At 36.1% G+C, this 19,865-nt stretch overlaps 1 protein-coding gene and 1 long non-coding RNA gene across 2 annotated transcripts; both read left to right on the forward strand.

Annotated features, from left to right (window-relative positions):
• The first annotated feature begins 12,014 nt into the window (after window positions 1-12,014).
• LOC115970438 lies at window positions 12,015-15,834 on the forward strand. Its single transcript, XM_031090075.1, has 3 exons — window positions 12,015-12,496; window positions 12,870-14,043; window positions 14,140-15,834. The coding sequence occupies exons 1-3, from the start codon at window positions 12,015-12,017 to the stop codon at window positions 15,832-15,834; spliced, it is 3,351 nt and encodes a 1,116-aa protein (XP_030945935.1).
• A 654-nt stretch (window positions 15,835-16,488) lies between these two features.
• LOC115969905 lies at window positions 16,489-18,137 on the forward strand. Its single transcript, XR_004087090.1, has 3 exons — window positions 16,489-16,675; window positions 16,803-16,881; window positions 17,384-18,137. It is a non-coding gene; the product is annotated as an uncharacterized LOC115969905 (long non-coding RNA).
• The last annotated feature ends 1,728 nt before the right edge of the window (window positions 18,138-19,865 follow it).

Below are 19,865 nucleotides of genomic sequence, written 5' to 3' on the forward strand. Positions count from 1 at the left end.
AGATATGGAAGGAAAAGAAGCCCAAGGCAAAATACTTCCGGGTTTTTGGAAGTAAATGCTTCATTCTCAATGATACGGAAAATCTTGGGAAGTTTGATGCCAAGAGCGATGAAGGAATTTTCCTAGGGTACTCCATGAATAGGCGAGCTTATAGAGTCTACAACAAGCATACAAAAACGGTCATGGAGTCAATAAATGTGGTCATAGATGATGCCATTCCAGAAAAGAGTGTTGATGAAGGTGGAGAAGCTCCAAGCCTTAAGAAGAATGATGATGATGGTAACTCCTCACAAAGTGATGATGTTGGGAGACAATCACCGGAAAAGGAAACTACTCCTACCACATTAAGAAGGGAAACTAAATCAACCCAAGGGTCATTAAGCCCACTCACTCCTCCGGAAGTCCAACCTCCAATTTCTCATAATAATGAGCCTTCCACTTCAAAGAAACCATCGTCAAGAGTGAGTCTAAATCATCCCAAAAGTAACATAATTAGAGATTTGGATGAGGGCCTTCATTTGAGAAGAGAACCTAGCTATAGTGTGAATCATGTGATGTATCATTGCTATCTTGCTTAATTTGAACCAAAGAAGGTGGAATAAGCCTTGAAAGATGAAAATTATGTAGAATCCATGCATCAATAATTACATCAATTTGTTAGAAATGATGTATGGGAATTGGTTCCAAGACCAAAAGACACTCATGCAATTGGTACCAAGTGGATCTTTAAGAACAAGCCCAATAAGGATGGTGGGGTTGTGCGAAACAAATCTGGATTGGTGGCTCAAGGTTATACTCAAGTTGAAGGTGTAGACTTTGATGAGTCATTTGCTCCGGTAGCAAGAATTGAGTCAATCCGGATTCTTCTCTCCATTGCATGTATTATGAATTTCGAGCTTTATCAAATAGATGTGAAGAGTGCATTTTTTAATGGGCTTCTACAAGAAGAAGTATTTGTTGAGCAACCAAAAGGGTTTCAAGATCCCCATTTTCCGAACCATGTTCTCCGATTGAAGAAAGCTTTATACGAGCTGAAGTAAGCACCAAGGGCATGGTATGATCATCTTATGTCATATCTTTTGGATCATGGTTTCAAAAGAGGTCAAGTCGACCGAACACTTTTCATTAAACGAGATGAGAAATCTCTCCTTGTAGCTCAAGTGTATGTGGACGACATTGTGTTTGGCTCATTAATTGATGCTCTTGCTTAAGAATTTTTAGAGGAATGAAGAAGGAATTTGAAATGAGCATGGTGGGGGAGCTAAACTACCTCCTTGGTCTTTAAGTGAAGCAACGAAAAGATGGGATATTCATATCTAAAGAGAAGTATGCCAAAAATCTAGTGAAGAGATTTGGTTTGGACTCTAAGAAACATGCATCTACTCCAATGTGTTCCTCGGTCAAACTGAGCTCCAATCCAATTGATGCAGAAGTAGATCCAACCCTATACATAAGCATTATTGGCGGTCTCCTATATCTCACTACAAGTAGGCCAGACATAGCCTTCAATGTTGGGGTATGTGCTCATTTTCAAGCAACTCCCAAAGAGTCCCATATGATGGCAGTTAAAAGAATCATTCACTATGTCAATGGAACATCTGACTATGAGATTTGGTACTTAAGAGACTCAAATGACTGCCTAGCCGAATAAATGGATGTTGATTGGGCCGGGTGTGTTGATGATAGAAAAAGCACCTCGGGAGGATGTTTCTACCTCGAAAACAATTTGGTGTCATGAATGAGCAAGAAGCAAAATTCAATGTCTTTATCAACTGCTGAAGCAAAGTATATTGCAACGGGTAGTTGTTGTGCTCAACTCTTATGGATGAAAAAGCTTCTTTATGATTATGGGATCTCTCAAGACACCATGTGCGTTTTCTATGACAATACAAGTGCAATTAATCTATCCAAGAACCATGTTCAACACTCAAAGTAAAAGCATATCGAAATTTGATATCATTTCATTTGAGACTTGGTGGAAGAGAAAGTTGTATAGCTAGAGTTCATCAACACCAATAGTCAAAAGGCTGATATTTTCACTAAACCACTTGATGGTCCTCGGTTTGAATCTCTTCCTAAGACCATCGGTGTTGGTATCATTCCTTAACTCATTTCTCTAGTGTGACCCTCATTTATCTACTTTTAATGCATTCATGTAGAAAGGGTCTCACATGTTATCATGTTTCTTTTATAGGTCTTTGTTTTGTTTACCTTGTTTTTGTTGATCTTACTTTATTGCTTTGTTTTTTAGTGTGTTAAAAAATTCAAAAGCCCATAAAAAGTAAAAAATCTCAAAAAGTTTGATCGCTTGTATTGTGTATATCAATGTTGAGTTTGGCCTAGTACCTATGTACTAATGGCGTAGTACATTTACGAGTTTAGCTTGTTATGTATGCACATTTTTTAAGTGTGAGCGACATCTAGAAATTTACGTTTGATTATTGTAAATAGATCTTCAAACTTGTCATGAATGATTAGTCAATAGTCTTGTTTGATCTTGATACATGTGTAGATTTGTGCCTATATATCTCATCACATTTATTTTTATGTCAAAAACTCTACAAACATCAATCTCTAAAAGAGATAGAGTTGAAAAAGTCTTGTTTCGAAAACTAGTTTAACTAGGAAAAGGTGGAGCAAAAATTTATTCAAAATGTATGGTGCCAAAGCCAAAGGCTTATTCGTCAAAGAAATATAAAAAATTTCATGGCATCGTTGCTCAAAAATTGAGTTGTATTGATCAAAAAGTATGAAAAGTGGAAGCCAAATGAAAAGCTTTCAATCAATGTAAACACTTTGGTGGGAGGTCATATATGTTCATTTCTACTAGTGAGATAGGTCACTTGACTTCGTGCTAGTTGTGTATAATTTGATTGAATTGATCATTGAAACTTCATACTAGACTATGGACTAGCACACACAACACAGAAGACTAATGTTCAATGAATGCCTATTTCATTTGTGTGATTGTATGTGTTCAAATATTATTTGTGTATACTCAATTGCTTGATGATCAAACCCAAAAAGATTTTTGAGTATTTTATTTGTTTTTGAAAGTGTTTTTGTGTATCACTTGTGTTTTTAAGAGTTTTTCCAAAAAGCCAAATCTGTTTTGTTGAAAAACTCCTTCAGAGGCATTTTCGCGAGTAAGTCGCGTGTTAGACATCTCGCAACCTAGCCACGAAAATGAGGAAGCTAATATTCATTTCTTCCAAAATTCTACACAAAGAGTTTCGTGACTCTCTCACGACTTCTTCGCGAGAAATAGCTTCCCGTGAAACTAGCCCTATACATTTGAGGCATTTTGCGAGTAATTCGTGAGTACTTCACGAGTAGTTATCCCGCGAAATGAGCGGATTTTTAGTTTTTAAAGACTAAATAGTGACAGTTTTTTCAAAAACTACACTTTGCCTCCTTCGCGCCTTTTTCAACCCAAAACACCATTTTCACTCAAATCTCAACCAAAAATCAAGGGATTTCAAATCTAAGACTCATCTAAGGTATGTTTTAACACTTTTTAATCTTTAAATCCTTAGATTATGCCTTAGGTTCTAGGATTTTTAGGGTTGAGGTTATTTTGAAAGGGGTTGGGAAAATTTCAATTTCTTGTCAAATCTTTTTATTTTTCTTGATTGGGCTATGTCCCATTGTGTTTGTTTGTATTTATGTTGGCCCCTAATGGCATTTTAACATGTGTTTAGGCAAGATTTTCATATGTTCATGCATTGTTTCATATTTTTAAGTCATGTGTGCACTATAAGTGTTTGATAAAATACCTATATGGTATTTTTTTTCGTTGTTTTGGACTCCAATGAGTACAAACTTTTGGGGATTACCTTTGATTATGCATGTTTTACATGTTTTGATCATTGGTTGTGTGTTTTACACACTTTGCCCCATGAATTCTTTGTCATGCATTGCTCATGCATCTCATGTGCACACCACAAGCACCCTTAATGCACACACTCTATCACTTGATATGTCTTGCATTCACTCATGCTATGTAAGTCTTTTCAAACCTTTAGCACTTATAATATGTTCTTGTGACTATGTTTGTTTGTCTATTTCCATTTTAGGACAATTTGTTTGTGTTCATGGACTAACTTGTATCTAATCAAGTTTGTTAGCCATGTTTGTGTATGATTTGTGTGTTTGTTCATTTTGTAGATGTCTTCTTGTAAGTCAGCAGCGAAGAAAACAGCAAAGCATCCTCGCTACTCCCCAAATTCATTTAGAAACAATGATGCTAACATGGCATACATTGATCATTACAACATTGCTTCGATCGTCTTGGAAAGAAATGTGGACATTAAGTCCTTAAAGGACACATTCATTCCGAAAATGTTCAAGGATAGACATGGGCCAAATTGCTGAATCCTATAGGTGATGTGTATGAGTGCATCATCAAGGAGTTCTTTGCTAATGCATTTGTGGAAGGCGGCCACATCAACTGTTGGATAAGGGGGAGAGAGTTCATAGTTTCAAGGGAGTCAATCTAAGAGCTCTTGGAGATTTGACCGACAACTCCGGACACCTCTCTACACTATAATGAGAGGAAAGAGAAACTTGAGCCTCTCATGTTAGTTCTTAGAAGTCAACTCAAGAAGAAGGCCTTGCACACGATTGAGTTCTCTCCGAAGATGAGAGCCTTGGCCTACATCATGATCTTCAACCTTTATCCGGTGAAGAATTTGACAACCTTATCAGTGCCAAGGACCGTCTTCCTATATGATCTCTTTACTCCCAAAGAGATTGATATTTGTGGTCACATCTACCATATCTTCGTCAAGTGCATCAAGAAGAGAAATTCAAGGCTAACTCTACCATTCCTAAGCCTTGTCATATCTGTAATATCAAGGGTAAGGGTGAAGATTCCAAGTGGTCTTTCGGTTATGCAAAGGGAAGAACCTATTAGTGAGCAAACCATTATCTGGAGCAAAGCTCACATTCCCAGCCCAGGCACCGATACATCTCAAATTCCAAGAGATGAAGCTACAGAAGAAGGAGGCAACACCAATGAGAAAATTGAGCGATTCACTTCTGTACTGAAGGATACTCCACAACCTTCTTCTCCAGCTCAAGCTAGAGCATCCAACCGCCTTGATTATAGACTTGGAAGGGTAGAAGAAATGCATACCATGCTGACTTCACATACCGACTACTCCATGAGGCAGTTCAGATACCTTCAAGGCCAAATCACCTCCCTCTCTTCTCAGACCCAAAACTTAGAGAAATCAAAATCGGAGTCCGATGCATACTAGGACCTTTGGCCATTCTAAAAAAGGGGAAGTAGATTAGCTTGAGGGGGAGTACAACCTAAGGGGGAGTAGTAACACCAGTGGTTTATTTTCGTGGTTTTTGTTATGCTTTTCTAGTTTATGTTTATTTACGGTGCTTTATTTAAAGCTTTCAAGTACTTTAGTTTAAAACATAGTTTCTTTAGTACTTTATGTTCCTTGGTTTTTATAGCCGTTTTTTTATGCTTATAATTATCTTTGCTTATTGCCTTAGTTTCTTTAATGCATCATGTGGTATGTTGGACATACAATTGTTTTTAGTATTGCTCTTAATTTCATTGTGTGTCTGGATGATCATTTACTACTTAAATGTTCATTGTGATCATTTCCTAATGACTGTTCATGTTTGATCAAGTTATGTTTTATGTCTTATACTTCAATTGGTATCTTGATCGAATTTTACTTGTTCTTCATACATGCCTTGTGTTGTACTTATCTAGTGCTCAATGAAGTTTATTTGTTATGTCTAAGTGTTTTAGGATACAGGTGTATATAGTTCAAGTGCTTCACAACTTTTAGATTTAGGTGTGAGTGAGTTTTGCCTATGTTCCCAAACTTACATTTAAGTCTAGAGTCTATTTAGGGGTTTTGTCATGGAATAACCAAAGGGGGAGATTGTAAAGTTGTGATTTCCAACTAGCTTATGTTGGCTGTAATTCCATGCCAAATTTGATTGTAATTTCTTCAATCATTTCTCTATATGTATGTGGCTTTATTTCTAAGGGATGAGTGTGAGAGATCAATGAAGAATCAAGCTTCAAAAGATGAATTAGTGCAATTTGCGACTAGCTCGCAAGAATCTTGCGAGAAGCAACCCGCAAAAAGGCAATGTGTGAAGCATATGACTAGAAGCTGAAGAGTAACGCTAGGCTGTCAAGTTCGCAAGTGTTTCGAAAGAAGGGTCATCCTGTGAAGTACCCGAGAAACATTCTATTTGGCAAAAAGTTAGGTTGCTTTACCAAATTCTTTACTCACACTATAGGGCGAGGCTTCAGTTGAACTTTGAAGTTAACAAAGAAGACAAAAGAGTTTTCTTGATGTGGTATGAAATTTAGTCTCTTTCTCTCTATATCTCTTTCTTTATTATTATTATTTTTTTGTTCAAAAAAATTTTCATGCTCTTTGTTCAGTTCTAAATTTTAGATATCATAGTTTTTTACTGCACAAATGTTAATGTTTTATTATTTTTTGGCATTTTTTTAGGCACCCATGAAATATCTACAGCCTACAATTCAAATGCTATCAAGTACTAGATCTCTTGGAGAAAGCAAAAGATATCACTTTCTTAACCTTTTTCATAACCATCACAACTCCAAAGTCAAAACAGAGCAACGTTTTCGCCAAACAAACTTCTACTTCCCTTATTGTGTATGCTGTGTTTATTTCAGTTGCTACTCTAATCAATTTCTTCTAAAGAAAAACTCATACAATATATCCCCTATTTTTTTTTAAGCAGGCCAGGTTAGTATGATTTCGAGAGAAAGAGGAATATGCAAATATGCCTTTTTTTTTTAATGCCAATCCCTTTCTCTCTCCTTGGAAGACTGACAATTAAGGGGTTTTATTTTTTTTAAAGGGCACACACTATTTGGTTTCTCTATCCTAAAAAACTATATATATATATATATATATATTGTTTTTGTATTCAACCAAATGCTTGAATGTGTGACGAAACCCAAATACATAAATATTTATTACAAGTTTGGGTATCTTAGTATCTATTTTTTTTTTTGTTAGTTTCTATCACTCATACTGTTGAATACTTTGTTTTGTTGAATTATTTTGGAACTTTGTGCACTCATGTTAATTTCACTTAATTTGCATATAAACTCATGTTGTTGTTGCATATAACCTCATCTTTAAGTTGTTTTTCTTATTAAATAAGTAGTGTGGTACTCAATTAAGGTAGATCAAGATGTTTTATCATATTTAGGTGTGGGTAGACTCATTACATGACTTTGAGTATCCATATTCTGAATTAGCAACATATGTGCACCTTGACGACAAGTGTGAACTATAATATGGTGACATTTGCTAGTTGTGTTAATAGTTGAATGATGAAGTTTAAGTGAGGAGAAACTAGCAATGATGAACAATGGAGTGGAGGATTTTTTTTTTTTTTTTTTAAATGTATTTGAACAATGGTAATTTGTACCAACTGCTTAGCGCACATTTTTCATAACTAGGACTTCTGTTTTTCTTTCATACATGCCTGCTTTTTGTTTCCTTTTAAGGGTGGGATGGAATGTCATGTTGTCTTTGGCAAGATGCTATATGGGATAGATGTTGTCTACAAGAGCGAAGTAGAAAGATATCTTCCTTTATTGTTTTGGGATGTTATTCTATTGGGTCAAATATTTATAAATTTTACCATTTACCTAGAGATAGTGTCTTTAGGAAAAGTCTTCAAAAATCTCATCCACAATTCATCTGTTTTCAAGTTATTTTCTTAGAACAATGGTCACTCTTAAATCAATGTATATATATTCTTGATTCTTGATATGCAGATTATTAACAAATTAACTGTTTTAAAATTGATAACATTAGAACTACGTTTTGCACCCAATTCTTGATATGCATGTGTTTGCACCTGCACCCAATTAGTTATCAACAAATTGGATAATTTATGATATAATAATCCTTTGAGTTTTATAGAGTGCAACTCAATGCATCATTTTATATAGGTTTTATGCTAATGCTATTTTTTTATGAATATTTTATTTTTATTTTGATAGGTCTTAATTGCTACTTAGAGCTAGAGAGTGGTTGAAAAAAAGGTAGAGACAAATAAGAAAATGAATATTGGTGAAACTGAGAAAAGTGCAAATATTATCAAAAATCCTAATGAAATAGAAGTTGATGGAAAAGGACAGTGGTAGGAAGCATCAAGAAATTGAAAACCAAATGTACACGGCTCAAGGAAAGAGCAAGGCAATGTAGATTTCTATTGGTACTAGCTCTTATCTTTTAATGATTGGTATTGAGAAAATTCTATAATGGAAGACTTGGTTAGGCCTACCATAGCCACTTTATTTGTACTTACATAGGCTTGGACATTTGATCTTGAGGGACCAATTTTTAGTTTCAATCAATGCAAGTACAAAATAAGGATTAGCTTTAAGGGATCTCTTTTTTTCTCCCCCCTACCTCAAGATATATTTTTTGTTTGCCTTTGTATTCTTGGAATTAATTTTCCTCTTTGCAATGTAAATTGGGGAGTTACAGTAAGAATCCTATAATGATGATGAGGTGTTTTGTATTTTCCTCATTATGTTTCATTTGAATATATTTCATGCATAAACACAAATTAAGAGAGATTTTATAATTTCCTAAAAAAGGTAGTTTATATAAATAAAAATAAAAATAAAAAGTTTGTTTTCTTTTTGTCTTTTTCTTTTTTGACAAAAGTATTTAGTTTTCTATTAATCATCTATAGAGTTATCATAAGATTTTTATAATATCATTTTTATGATTAGTTGGCTTAAGGAGCTATCATGGAGTTTTTATGATAAATGTTTACATTATTAGAGAATGATATTGGTAGGATAAAACACTTAGAGCATGTTTGGTAGACTGTAATAAATACTGTAATATAATAGTTATTCCTATAATTTAGCTATTATTTAGTTTGGTTATGTTTTTATTATAAGGAATAGTCATTTTTTATGAATAGCTATTCTTCAAAATGAGGAATAACTATTCATATTTTAAAAAATTGTATTAGCTATTCCTTAGTAAGTGCATTAGTTTCAAAACTTAATATATTTTCAAATAAACAAACTTTCCATATACATCTAACAGTTATAAAAATAAAAAATAACTTATATATCTCTCTTAAATTTAAAAAATAACAATTTTTAAGGAGATTGTATAAGTAAGATATTTTCTAAAATAAATCTTAAGTTTTATTCTAATGTTATAACTCACAACCAAACTTATGAATATATTTAGTTATTACATTATAACACATTTTATTCCTAATAATAAAGATTACAATTCATGTCATAATTCTTATTTAGTGTACCAAACGTACATTTAGTGAAAATAACAATTTCCTAACAATAGAATTTTAATATTTTATTATTATTACTTTTACATATTCTACCATGAATAAGAATTAAAGTATCTCACGCATTGCACGGATTATATGCTAGTGCATAATAATAATTTAATTGCCATCCTTTTACTTTTTCATCATTCTACAAAAAACACGTGTGTTAGTGAAGGTCTTTCATAGAAATTTTTTTGAGAAGGTATTTCGTATAAATTGATGTTAGTAGTAAAAAAAAAAAAAAAAAAAAAAATTCATGTGACTTACACATAATTATTAATTTAGATGAAAAGTTAATGAAAGAAACTATAAAATTAAATTTAGATTCTATATTCTTTATAAAACCTTTTATATTTATAATTTCATTAAAATATTACCATACTATATTCGTTTTCTTTTTTTATGATGCTATAGTCACAAACTATTTTACAACAATTTTACAAACTATTGATTTGACAAATTCTTATTAGTTCTAATCTAGCTCGCAATTAACTTCACATTTTTATTTACCAATAATTATTTGAAAAATGCTAAAATTATAACAGCAGTTTATAAAAATAATGTAAAATTGTTTGTGTATGTAGCATTACTCTTTCTTTAAATGTTAGAATAAGTAGTTTCATATACAAACCAATTATAATAAAAGCCTTTTAAAAAAACTAGAATTATTAACTATATTTTTTTAATAAATTAAGTTTGATTTTTTCTACATTAACGTTTACTGAGTCCTCAGGCATTAAAAATCAAAAGTACAAAATTATAGAAATGTTATTCTTTAATTTTTCCTATGTTTTCATGGCAACCAAACGTAGCATGATACACGTATATCAATTTTATAAAGCCTAAACTAGTATCTCAGACAGCGGGCACGAGAAACTTGTTCTCGGTCTAGGGTTAGGGTTCCCGCCGCCTCCCCAAACCTAGGCTGTAGTAGTGCTGTTACCTTTCTCTTTGAGAAAGACGTGGTATTTTCCCTATAGTACTCTACTACTAGTAGGGCTGGTTGTTTCCCTGTAGTACTCTGTTGCTAGCAGGGTTTGGTTCTGTTTTCTTTCTACGTTGACTGGAGTTTCAGTGGTGTGACGGATATTGGAAGACCTTATGGCTAAGTGTGATAACTTATCACTCTCGGAATGGGAAGGGAAGAAAGTAGTGTTGTCGAAGAAAAACCAGAGGCCGGAGTGTGTCTTAGCAGCAAAATTCTTTACGAAGAGGGCTCTAAATATTGATGCAGTGGCACGCACGTTTCGACCTATTTGGCGCACAAAGGCGAGCTTCCATATTACTAATGTGGGAGAGAATATACTGCTATTTACGTTTGAACAGGAGGTGGATGCTGTAAAAGTTTTGCTGGGGGAACCGTGGTCTTATGATCGTCATTTAGTAGTGCTAAAACGGTTTGAAGGTACTAAACCGATAAAGGAGGTTGTGTTTAACAGGGTGAAATTTTGGATCCAACTTCATGATTTGCCATACAAGTTTATGACCCCGGAGACAGCCATTGAAATCGGTGAATCAATTGGAGAGGTGGTTATGTCGCGAGACAATTCCGAGATGAGGGGAGGAACTTTCATGCGAGTTAGAGTTTGGGTTGATGTATCTCACCCCTTATGCAGAGGAAGAAAGGTAAACTTTGAGGATAATCTAGAAGGTTGGGTCTCTTTTCAGTATGAGAGATTACCCAATATATGTTTCTGGTGTGGGATGTTGTCACATGATGATAAGGAATGCGAACTATGGCTGAAAAGCAATGGTACTCTGCCGTTGGACCGTCAACAATATGGACATTGGATTAAAGCTTCGATATTCAGTCCAGGCAAGAGACAGGTAGTTGAAGTGAAGGGGTATGACTCAGAACCGGTCAGAGGCATGGATAAACAGGCCGATAGGGGTGGAATGGAGGTTTCAAGTGGGTTTGTTCATCACCCTGCAGCGCCATTGATTCAGGGAACCCAAGTGGAACGTGTGGGCCTTGGTAAGTCAAGCATGTTGACCGAGCAACCCAGGAATGACAATGTGATAAAGGAGTTGGCTGGTGTACCGTCCGAGTTGCCTGGTGTATCAATTATTTCACATAATGCAGCAGATTTTGAAACGGTGATTGAGGAATTAGATAGGGAGTTAGCCGATAATGTCTCTCCTTCGAATGAATTGGTTGCAGAGGTCATACGTGGCATTAAAGGAAAGGAAGGGGAGGTGGTGGGGCCGGAGGGGATGCATGGATCCGGGGAGTTGGCAAGGGAGTCCGAAATAGTGGGGCATGAAATTGTCCCCACTAACATGCAGCCTAGTTTAGGCAACATGGAGTTTTCTATGGGATGGACTGAAAGGTCGGAGAAGAAACCAAAGGTGAAATCAGTTCATGGTAAACAAGCCACCAAAGGGTCAACTGTTGCAGCCAGGGGTGTTGGAACTGACCTTACTACAGGGAATAAAAAAGGTACGTGGACTAGGCTCCCTTGTAAGCACAATAATAACCAGATGCAGTTGGAGAATGTGGTGACTTTAGGCCCAAAAAGAAAAGCTGAGGAGGGAGGTAGTACGGAGGAGGATGTGGTTGAAATTGAAAAGAAGCAGAAAGTGGATGAGGAGACAAAAAGGCTCAGTGTCTTATTTGCTACACACTTGGGATCGGCGGAGGTTGCTGGGCAACCTCGCCGGGTCCAATGAGTCTCCTAAGTTGGAACTGTCGAGGGCTTGGGAACCTTCAGACAGTTAATGCCTTGAAAAAGGTTATTAGGTTAGAAGATCCCAATCTGGTGTTCTTGATGGAAACAAAGTCGAATGAAGAGTGGGTAAAAATTGTTCGTAATCAATGTGGTTTTAAAGATAGTTTTATTGTTCCTAGTGATGGTTTGAAGGGAGGGTTAGCTTTATTTTGGAAATCTGATATCAAAGTGGATGTTCTGGATTCTTCGCTATCCTTTATTGATGCTTTGATTGAGGGGGGTGAAAGAATCGGATGTTGGCATTTGTCAGGTTTCTATGGTCATCCTGAGACTGCACTAAGGATGGATTCATGGAGATTGCTTAATTCCTTTAGGGATAGCTCACAGTTGCCATGGCTTGTGATTGGAGATTTCAATGAAATCAGGTGTCAAGCAAAGAAGGAGGGAGGGGCTTCTAGGCCAGTACAGCAAATGGCCAGGTTTAATGCTTCTATTAACTTTTGTGGGCTAAAGGAGGTGGGCTTTGTGGGTCCTAAATTCACTTGGCTGTATCAAAAAAGGGATGGCACTCAGATCAGGGAATGGTTGGATAGGGCCTTAGCTTCTACAGATTGGCATTCTCTTTTCCCTAATGCTAAGCTTCATCATAAGTCATTTTCTGTCTCTAATCATAATCCTCTTTTGCTGCATCTATTCTCAAAGAAAAAAATACCAGAAGCACAAGAAATTATTTAGATTTGAGTCTATGTGGTTGAAAGATGAGAGATGTGAGAAAGTGGTGACTGAGGCATGGGAGGAAGGGATGTGCATGGCTTCTAATTTTCCTATTTTATCTTGTATGGAATCATGCAGAAACAAGCTGGAGGTGTGGAATGTGAGTGAGTATGGGCATGTGGGAAAGAAGATAGCTGGTTTACAAAAACGCCTAGAAGGGTTGGAGATGCAAGCTTCATCACCTTCGGTTATAAAAGACTTAAGAGATACTAGAGTGGAATTGAATTGTTGGCTTGACAAAGAAGATGCCATGTGGAAACAGAGGGCTCGGCTGAACTGGTTTCAGGAGGGTGACAGAAATACCCGCTTCTTTCATGCTAAGGCCTCAGCAAGGTTTCAAAAGAACTTAATTGAGGGGGTTTTAGATGCTAATGAGGTGTGGCAGGTTGACCAAGGGGAGATTGAGAAGGCGTTTATTGACTACTACTCTGAGTTGTTCACCTCCTCAGCACCATCAGATTTCACTGAAATCCTAGAGGCTATTCAACCTAGAGTAACTCATTCAATGAATTCCATGCTGGTGAAGGAGTTCCAGGCAGGTGAAGTGCACAACGCCCTAAAACAGATGTATCCTTTAAAAGCCCCAGGTCCGGATGGTATGCCCCCTCTTTTTTTCCAAAAATTCTGGTCTATTGTAGGTGGTGTAGTAACTAAGACAGTATTGGATTTCCTTAATTTAGGCATTACCCCGCCAAAATTTAATGAAACACATATTGTTTTGGTTCCTAAAACTGAATCACCTAAAAGAGTAACTGAGTATAGACCAATCAGTCTCTGTAATGTTATTTACAAACTGGCATCTAAAACTCTAGCCAACAGACTTAAAAAAATCCTCCCATCTATTATCAGTGATACCCAGAGTGCTTTTGTGAATGGTAGATTGATTACTGATAATGTTTTAGTAGCTTTTGAGGCAATGCACCAGATTAATTTGAAGAAATCAGGAACTAAAGGTGAGATGGCTCTCAAGCTAGACATGAGCAAGGCATATGACAGGGTGGAATGGGCATGCCTAGAGAAGATAATGGAGAAATTGGGGTTTCATTCAAGATGGAGGAGCCTGATGATGCAATGCATCTCTTCAGTCACCTATGCTGTACGGGTCAATGGTAAACCTAGTGGCCATATTATTCCCTCTAGAGGACTCCGCCAAGGTGATCCACTCTCCCCATATTTATTTTTGATTTGTGCAGAAGGCCTTTCTGCGTTGATTAAAAAAGCTACAGCTGATGGTTTGCTGGAAGGTGTTTCTGTATGTAGGGGTGGCCCTTGTCTATCTCATTTATTTTTTGCAGATGATAGTTTAATTTTTTGCAAAGCCACTATTGAAGAATGTGAAGCCCTTTAGAAAGTACTGAGAACGTATGAGCAAGCTTCTGGCCAACAGCTGAACCGTGCCAAAACTTCTCTGTTTTTCAGTCCTAACACAGTACAGGAGATCCAGGAAGAGATTAAAGTGCGATTTGGTGCTCAAGTCATTCGGCAGCATGAGAAGTATCTGGGCCTCCCTTCTTTGGTAGGAAGAAATAAGAAGAATACTTTCAAGGAAGTCAAAACAAAACTGGCCAAAAAATTGGCTGGGTGGAAGGAAAAGCTATTGTCTAAAGCTGGGAAGGAAGTTTTGATAAAAGCGGTAGCACAAGCTATTCCGACGTATACTATGAGCTGCTTTAAAATTCCTGATTCCCTTTGTGATGAGATGACAAGTATTATTAGGAATTTTTGGTGGGGGCAATGTAAGGAGGAGAGGAAAATGGCATGGATTAGTTGGGAGAAACTTTGTGCTCCAAAGGCTTGTGGGGGAATGGGTTTCAAACAACTGAAGGAATTTAATTTGGCCATGTTAGCTAAACAAGGGTGGCGACTCCAGTCTGGGAGTGATTCTCTATTATATAGAGTATTTAAGGCCAAATATTTTCCAATGTGTGAATTTGTGGATGCATGTCTTGGAAAAAATCCTTCATTTATTTGGAGGAGTATTTTGGCGGCTCAAGCAATTGTCCAAAATGGCAAAAGGTGGCTGGTGGGGAATGGTCATAGCATAAGGATTAGGAAGGATAAATGGGTGCCATCCCCCTCAACTTATAAGGTTTTTTCTCCTGTCTCTAGACTACCTGAGGACTCTCAGGTTGCAACCCTTATTGATGAAGCTTCTGGTGCATGGAATAATGACTTGGTGCGGCAAATTTTCCTTCCTCATGAAGCTGACTTGATCTGTAGCATTGCTCTAAGCGCGAATCTGCCAGAGGATAAGCAAGTCTGGGCTTTAACGCACAATGGACTCTTTAGTGTCCATAGTGCATATAAGTTGGCCATGGAGATGAGCTTAAAGGGACCGGTGGGTGGTGTGTCTGATGGTAGTCAGTTAAGAAGGTTTTGGAAGCAACTATGGAGTTGTAATGTTCCACACAAGATTCGCCACTTCGCTTGGAGGGCCTGCAAAGATGTTCTACCCACGAAGGAGAATCTGGTCAGGCGCAAAGTGCTGTTGGACAATGTCTATGATGAGTGTCGCATGGAGGAAGAGTCTTCAGCCCATCTGTTCTGGCGGTGTCAACGTGCTGCTGAAATATGGCACAATTCCGCTCTGTTTCAGGGCTCTAGGAGTTGCCATTTTGGGTCGTTCATGGACTTGCTCTGGTATGTGGTGATGATAGCTCAGTGGGATCACAGAAGGGTGGAAAAACTGATTGTGATAGCCTGGGCATTGTGGTCGAACCGGAATGAATGCAGGAATGGTGGTGTGAAAAAGTCAAGTCAGACCTTAGTGCATGATGCGTTGGAGTATTTATGTGCTTACCAGGCTTGTATACAGGTCACGAATTCGAAGCAGCCAGCTGGAGCAGCAGTGTGGACGCCTCCCTCTCCAGCTCGTTACAAAATAAATGTAGATGGGGCTGTGTTCAAAGAGCAGAAATCGGCAGGGGTGGGGATTATCATTCGCGATGATGCAGGTCAGCTGATTGGAGCCTACAGTAAAAAAATTAAAGCTCCTCTGGGTGCCATTGAGGTTGAAGCTAAGGCGGTTGAGATGGGTCTTTAATTTGCCAAAGATATGTCTATCCAGGACTTCACGCTAGAGACTGATTCTTTGTCACTGGCTAATGCTCTAAGGGACTCTTCTCCTCCCCCTTTATCTGTGGCTGCTCTGGTCTATAGTTCCATAAGTGTTGCTCATAGTTTCCGTAGTGTAAACTTTGCCCATATTGGTCATAAGGGCAATAGACCAGCACATTTACTAGCTAGACATGCTTTAGGCATTAATGATTTTTCTGTTTGGGTTGAAGAGATTCCTTGTTTCCTTGAACAAGCTCTCAACCAGGATGTATTGGCCAATTCTCTTGATTAATAAAGTTTTAGCTGTGTTTTCACATCAAAAAAAAAAAGCCTAAACTAGTGTGCTGTCCTACTCCATGTGAAGTAACAATATGGAATTCAAATTCAAATATATATATATAATAGGTGAAGTAGAGAGAAAATCAAATTAAAATTCTAATTTTGTACCATATGTCTAAATTTATGTGGAGACCATACCATAATTATCGTTCTAATTATTCAATTCAAATCTGGAATTAGAGTTTAATTTTTCTCCACCTATCTAAATTTAAGTGAGACCACTTTATAATTAACCATTAATGTCCACTCATTGAAACAAACGCTTTTTTTTTTTTTTTTTTAATCTCCCCTTTCTAGAACTCTGCCTTTTACGTTTAAAAACCTTCTGCTCTTCCACAATAATCAGACCCGCCTATTTTCAGGTTCACCTCCTCTTCTACAATAATCAAATGCAAATCACAAAACCCAAATTCCTTCCACTCCTACTCAGCTAACGGTGCTTTTGGTTATTTCTGTATCGGTTCTCATCTATTCCAACCGTTCCTAAGGTTTGATTACTTCTTTCTTTCATCTACCTATGCTTTCCTTTCTTTTTGTGAATAATTTTTATTCTTTACTTATATAATTTTTTTTGTTTTTCTATGATTGATGTTGCATGTTTATTTTCTGTTTCAGACATCCTGTAACAACATATCATACACAAATTTGACAGAAATATATAGAACATTAAGGATTCTTGCATTTGCATTCCAAGGTTTGTTGGTTTTAGACAATTTCCCATCATGCTATCATATTCAAGCTGACTATGATTGTTATGTTCTTAACTGCATGCTATTTAATTTGAAGATATAAAATAATTTGTTTAATGAGTCACATGCTAATAATAAACTTTTTATGTACCCAGGATCCAAATGTGAGATTTCAGATTTGTAAACAGCCTTAATGAAGCAGTATCACATTTAGTCGTTGTAGGATTTGACATTGTTAGATATTTAGCTTAACGGTTTGTTAATTTCTCATAAACTCAAAAGTTCAGAAAACAAAAAGTATTCTATGCTTTCTTTTTTAATATTTTCCTTAAAATATTATTATGATTAACTTTACTACCATCATTTCTAAGGGATTTCAATTTTCATTTTTTTTTTTTTTTAAATTTATTCATCTATGAGCTAAGTTGTTTATTCATGCTTTAGATGTTTATTCAATTTTCGGGAAGGTGAAATTTTTTTGAGTTTTGAATTTGATGGGTGTTGTAGGTTCATCGCTGGGCCAACGAAGTTATTGTTTAAGGATCAACCAGCTAAATGTTAGCAACAAAGTTAACCTGTCTTGGAATTTTGTAAGCGGCCCATGTTTCTTTTCTCTCTATTTTTTCTGAATAAAACTTTTCATTAACACATAAAGAAATTAATACAGAATAGCAAATTAAATCCATCTAGCTCTTCTAGCAACACAATAATAAATAAATATAAAAATCCATCTTACTCCATGTGTTAGAGAAAAAGAGCCCTTTTTTGAATGTCTACAATGATAGAGGCATTTTTCCAGTATGCTAGCTTGAGTAGGATTGAACTTGAGGATGGCAGATATAATTGCTAAAGTGTCCCTTTCAAAATGACATTAACCCAAGAGACCAGGCTAGGTGAACTGCGAGAATGGCGGCTTTAGCTTCACCAGCAATAGGTTTGGCACAAAGTTTTCACATTATTGGACCCAACCCAAAACTCACCAGCAATAAGTATGCATATGATATGTCCTAATAATTTTACTTCTATTATGTAATATGTTGAAGAAGGATTCTGCAGATGCAGTTAATGCAGAAACTGATGTTGCTGTTGAAGAGCTATAAGCAGGGTGCTGTGCTACATGTAGTTCAATGTTAGGTAGATATGCTGCAATTAGTTTAGTCTATTAAGTGGGCATGTGATGTGCACGTGACTTTGAAGTTAGTTAGTTATCTTTCAGTTAGTTGGTTAAGTACTCTGTTGATGTATATAATCAGATAATAGTGACCAATAATATTCAGATAAGCATTTTGCATCATTCTATTTTCCTAATTCCAAATCTTAATATAATACATATGGAAAAAATAAACTTATGGATTAAGTTTTGGGTTTGTGTTAAATGAGTTACTATAACTTAACAATGTATTCTTTGGTTTGCATTTTATGTTAGCTTTTGTTCATGAACTTCATGATCTATAACAATTTCTCTTTCCAATTTCTGGGGATTGAGGTGAAATCAATGGGATTTGGGAAGTGGGTCTGTTTAATTTCCTGGTTTTCTGTTGAGATTTGGTGCTGAGGATTTTTGTCTTTTGGGTATTTCTTTTGTTTTGATTTTGATTTGGAGAGACTTGGAATGGTGAATTGGTTGACTTGGAATGGTGCACTGGTTGTTTGGCGCTGCATGTGTTTGTGTCATTAATCTATTTGCTATGTATTGGACAGCTTCTTATAAGTTGTTTGAAGTGCACGAATTTCAGCTGTACCATTTCATGATGCATTATGATCATTTACGTTTCATTTGATTTTTTATCACATAGAGGAGAAACTTTTTACTATAATTAATCTCTAACTTGTTTTAATTGGAACTCTTACAATACAAATATGTAAGTAAATACATATATGTAATCGCAGTTACAGAACTACAGCCATGCTTAGCATGCCATCAACCTCATTGAAATTTATGTTGCATAAAGGATATAAGAAAGTTGTGTTGTTTTCACCTTGCAATGGCAAAGACAAAGATTTAGCAAAATAAGTACAGCCTCAAGCTCTAGATTCATTATTAAGAGAGAGAGCTTAGTTTCGAACTTGAAGTTATGACTGTGTGAGTGTAGTATTGTCTTTATTTATAATCACTGGACTGCACCACAACAAAACCATTATTCAATGCAAATCTACTCATAGAATAAGTGTAAATTGAATGATTGATCAATGAGGGAATGGAAGTTGCTGACTGCAATCTGTAGTGGTGGAGAACTCATGGGAAATGGTTGGTACAGTTGTGCATGATATACAGTAATAATCTTTGCCATGTGGTCAACCCAATGTCATCGGTGTAGACTGTGGAGTACTCTACTTAGATCATAAAGCAAGTGTGATTTTTATTTTTTGATGAACTAAAAACTTTTATTAAAGAAAGCACACAACATCAAAACACAGTCAATGCCTCCTTCCTGGTAACAACATCTAAACAGGAAGGGTAGTGCCCAAGATCAAAAAAGCCAACAAAAACATTTTGCAAAGACCACTTGCGAAAATATGGGCTGCCATATTTGCCTCTCTAGGCACCCAACAAAAGGAAAGACCTGCCATAATTTCCATCTCCCAAGAGTTTAGAAAGGTTTACAAAGAACTCTACCGGGTGTTAAAAAAAATGTATAGCATACTTATTGCCATTGATTGGAAAAGAAAATTATTCTGTTCAAAACTTCCCTATGTTTCCAAAGACAAAATGGATAACATTACAGAACTTGGCTCACAGTAGTGGAGTATAAAATGATTTACATCTTTACTTATATTTGAACCATAATTATATATTATATGATTATAGTTATGTTCCCTCTTTATAAGATGTCCTTGATCTATTATATAGCCTAACTTGTTAAAAAAAATTCACAAATATGTATAAAAATCTATGAGGCCTTATCAAACATGATGTGGCAGTGCCAATTATAGGTTATCCATATAATTAATTTCACTATTATTATTTCGATATATCATAAAAGTAAAA

Source organism: Quercus lobata, chromosome 12, assembly GCF_001633185.2.
Source record: "Quercus lobata isolate SW786 chromosome 12, ValleyOak3.0 Primary Assembly, whole genome shotgun sequence".
Lineage (NCBI taxonomy): Eukaryota > Viridiplantae > Streptophyta > Magnoliopsida > Fagales > Fagaceae > Quercus > Quercus lobata.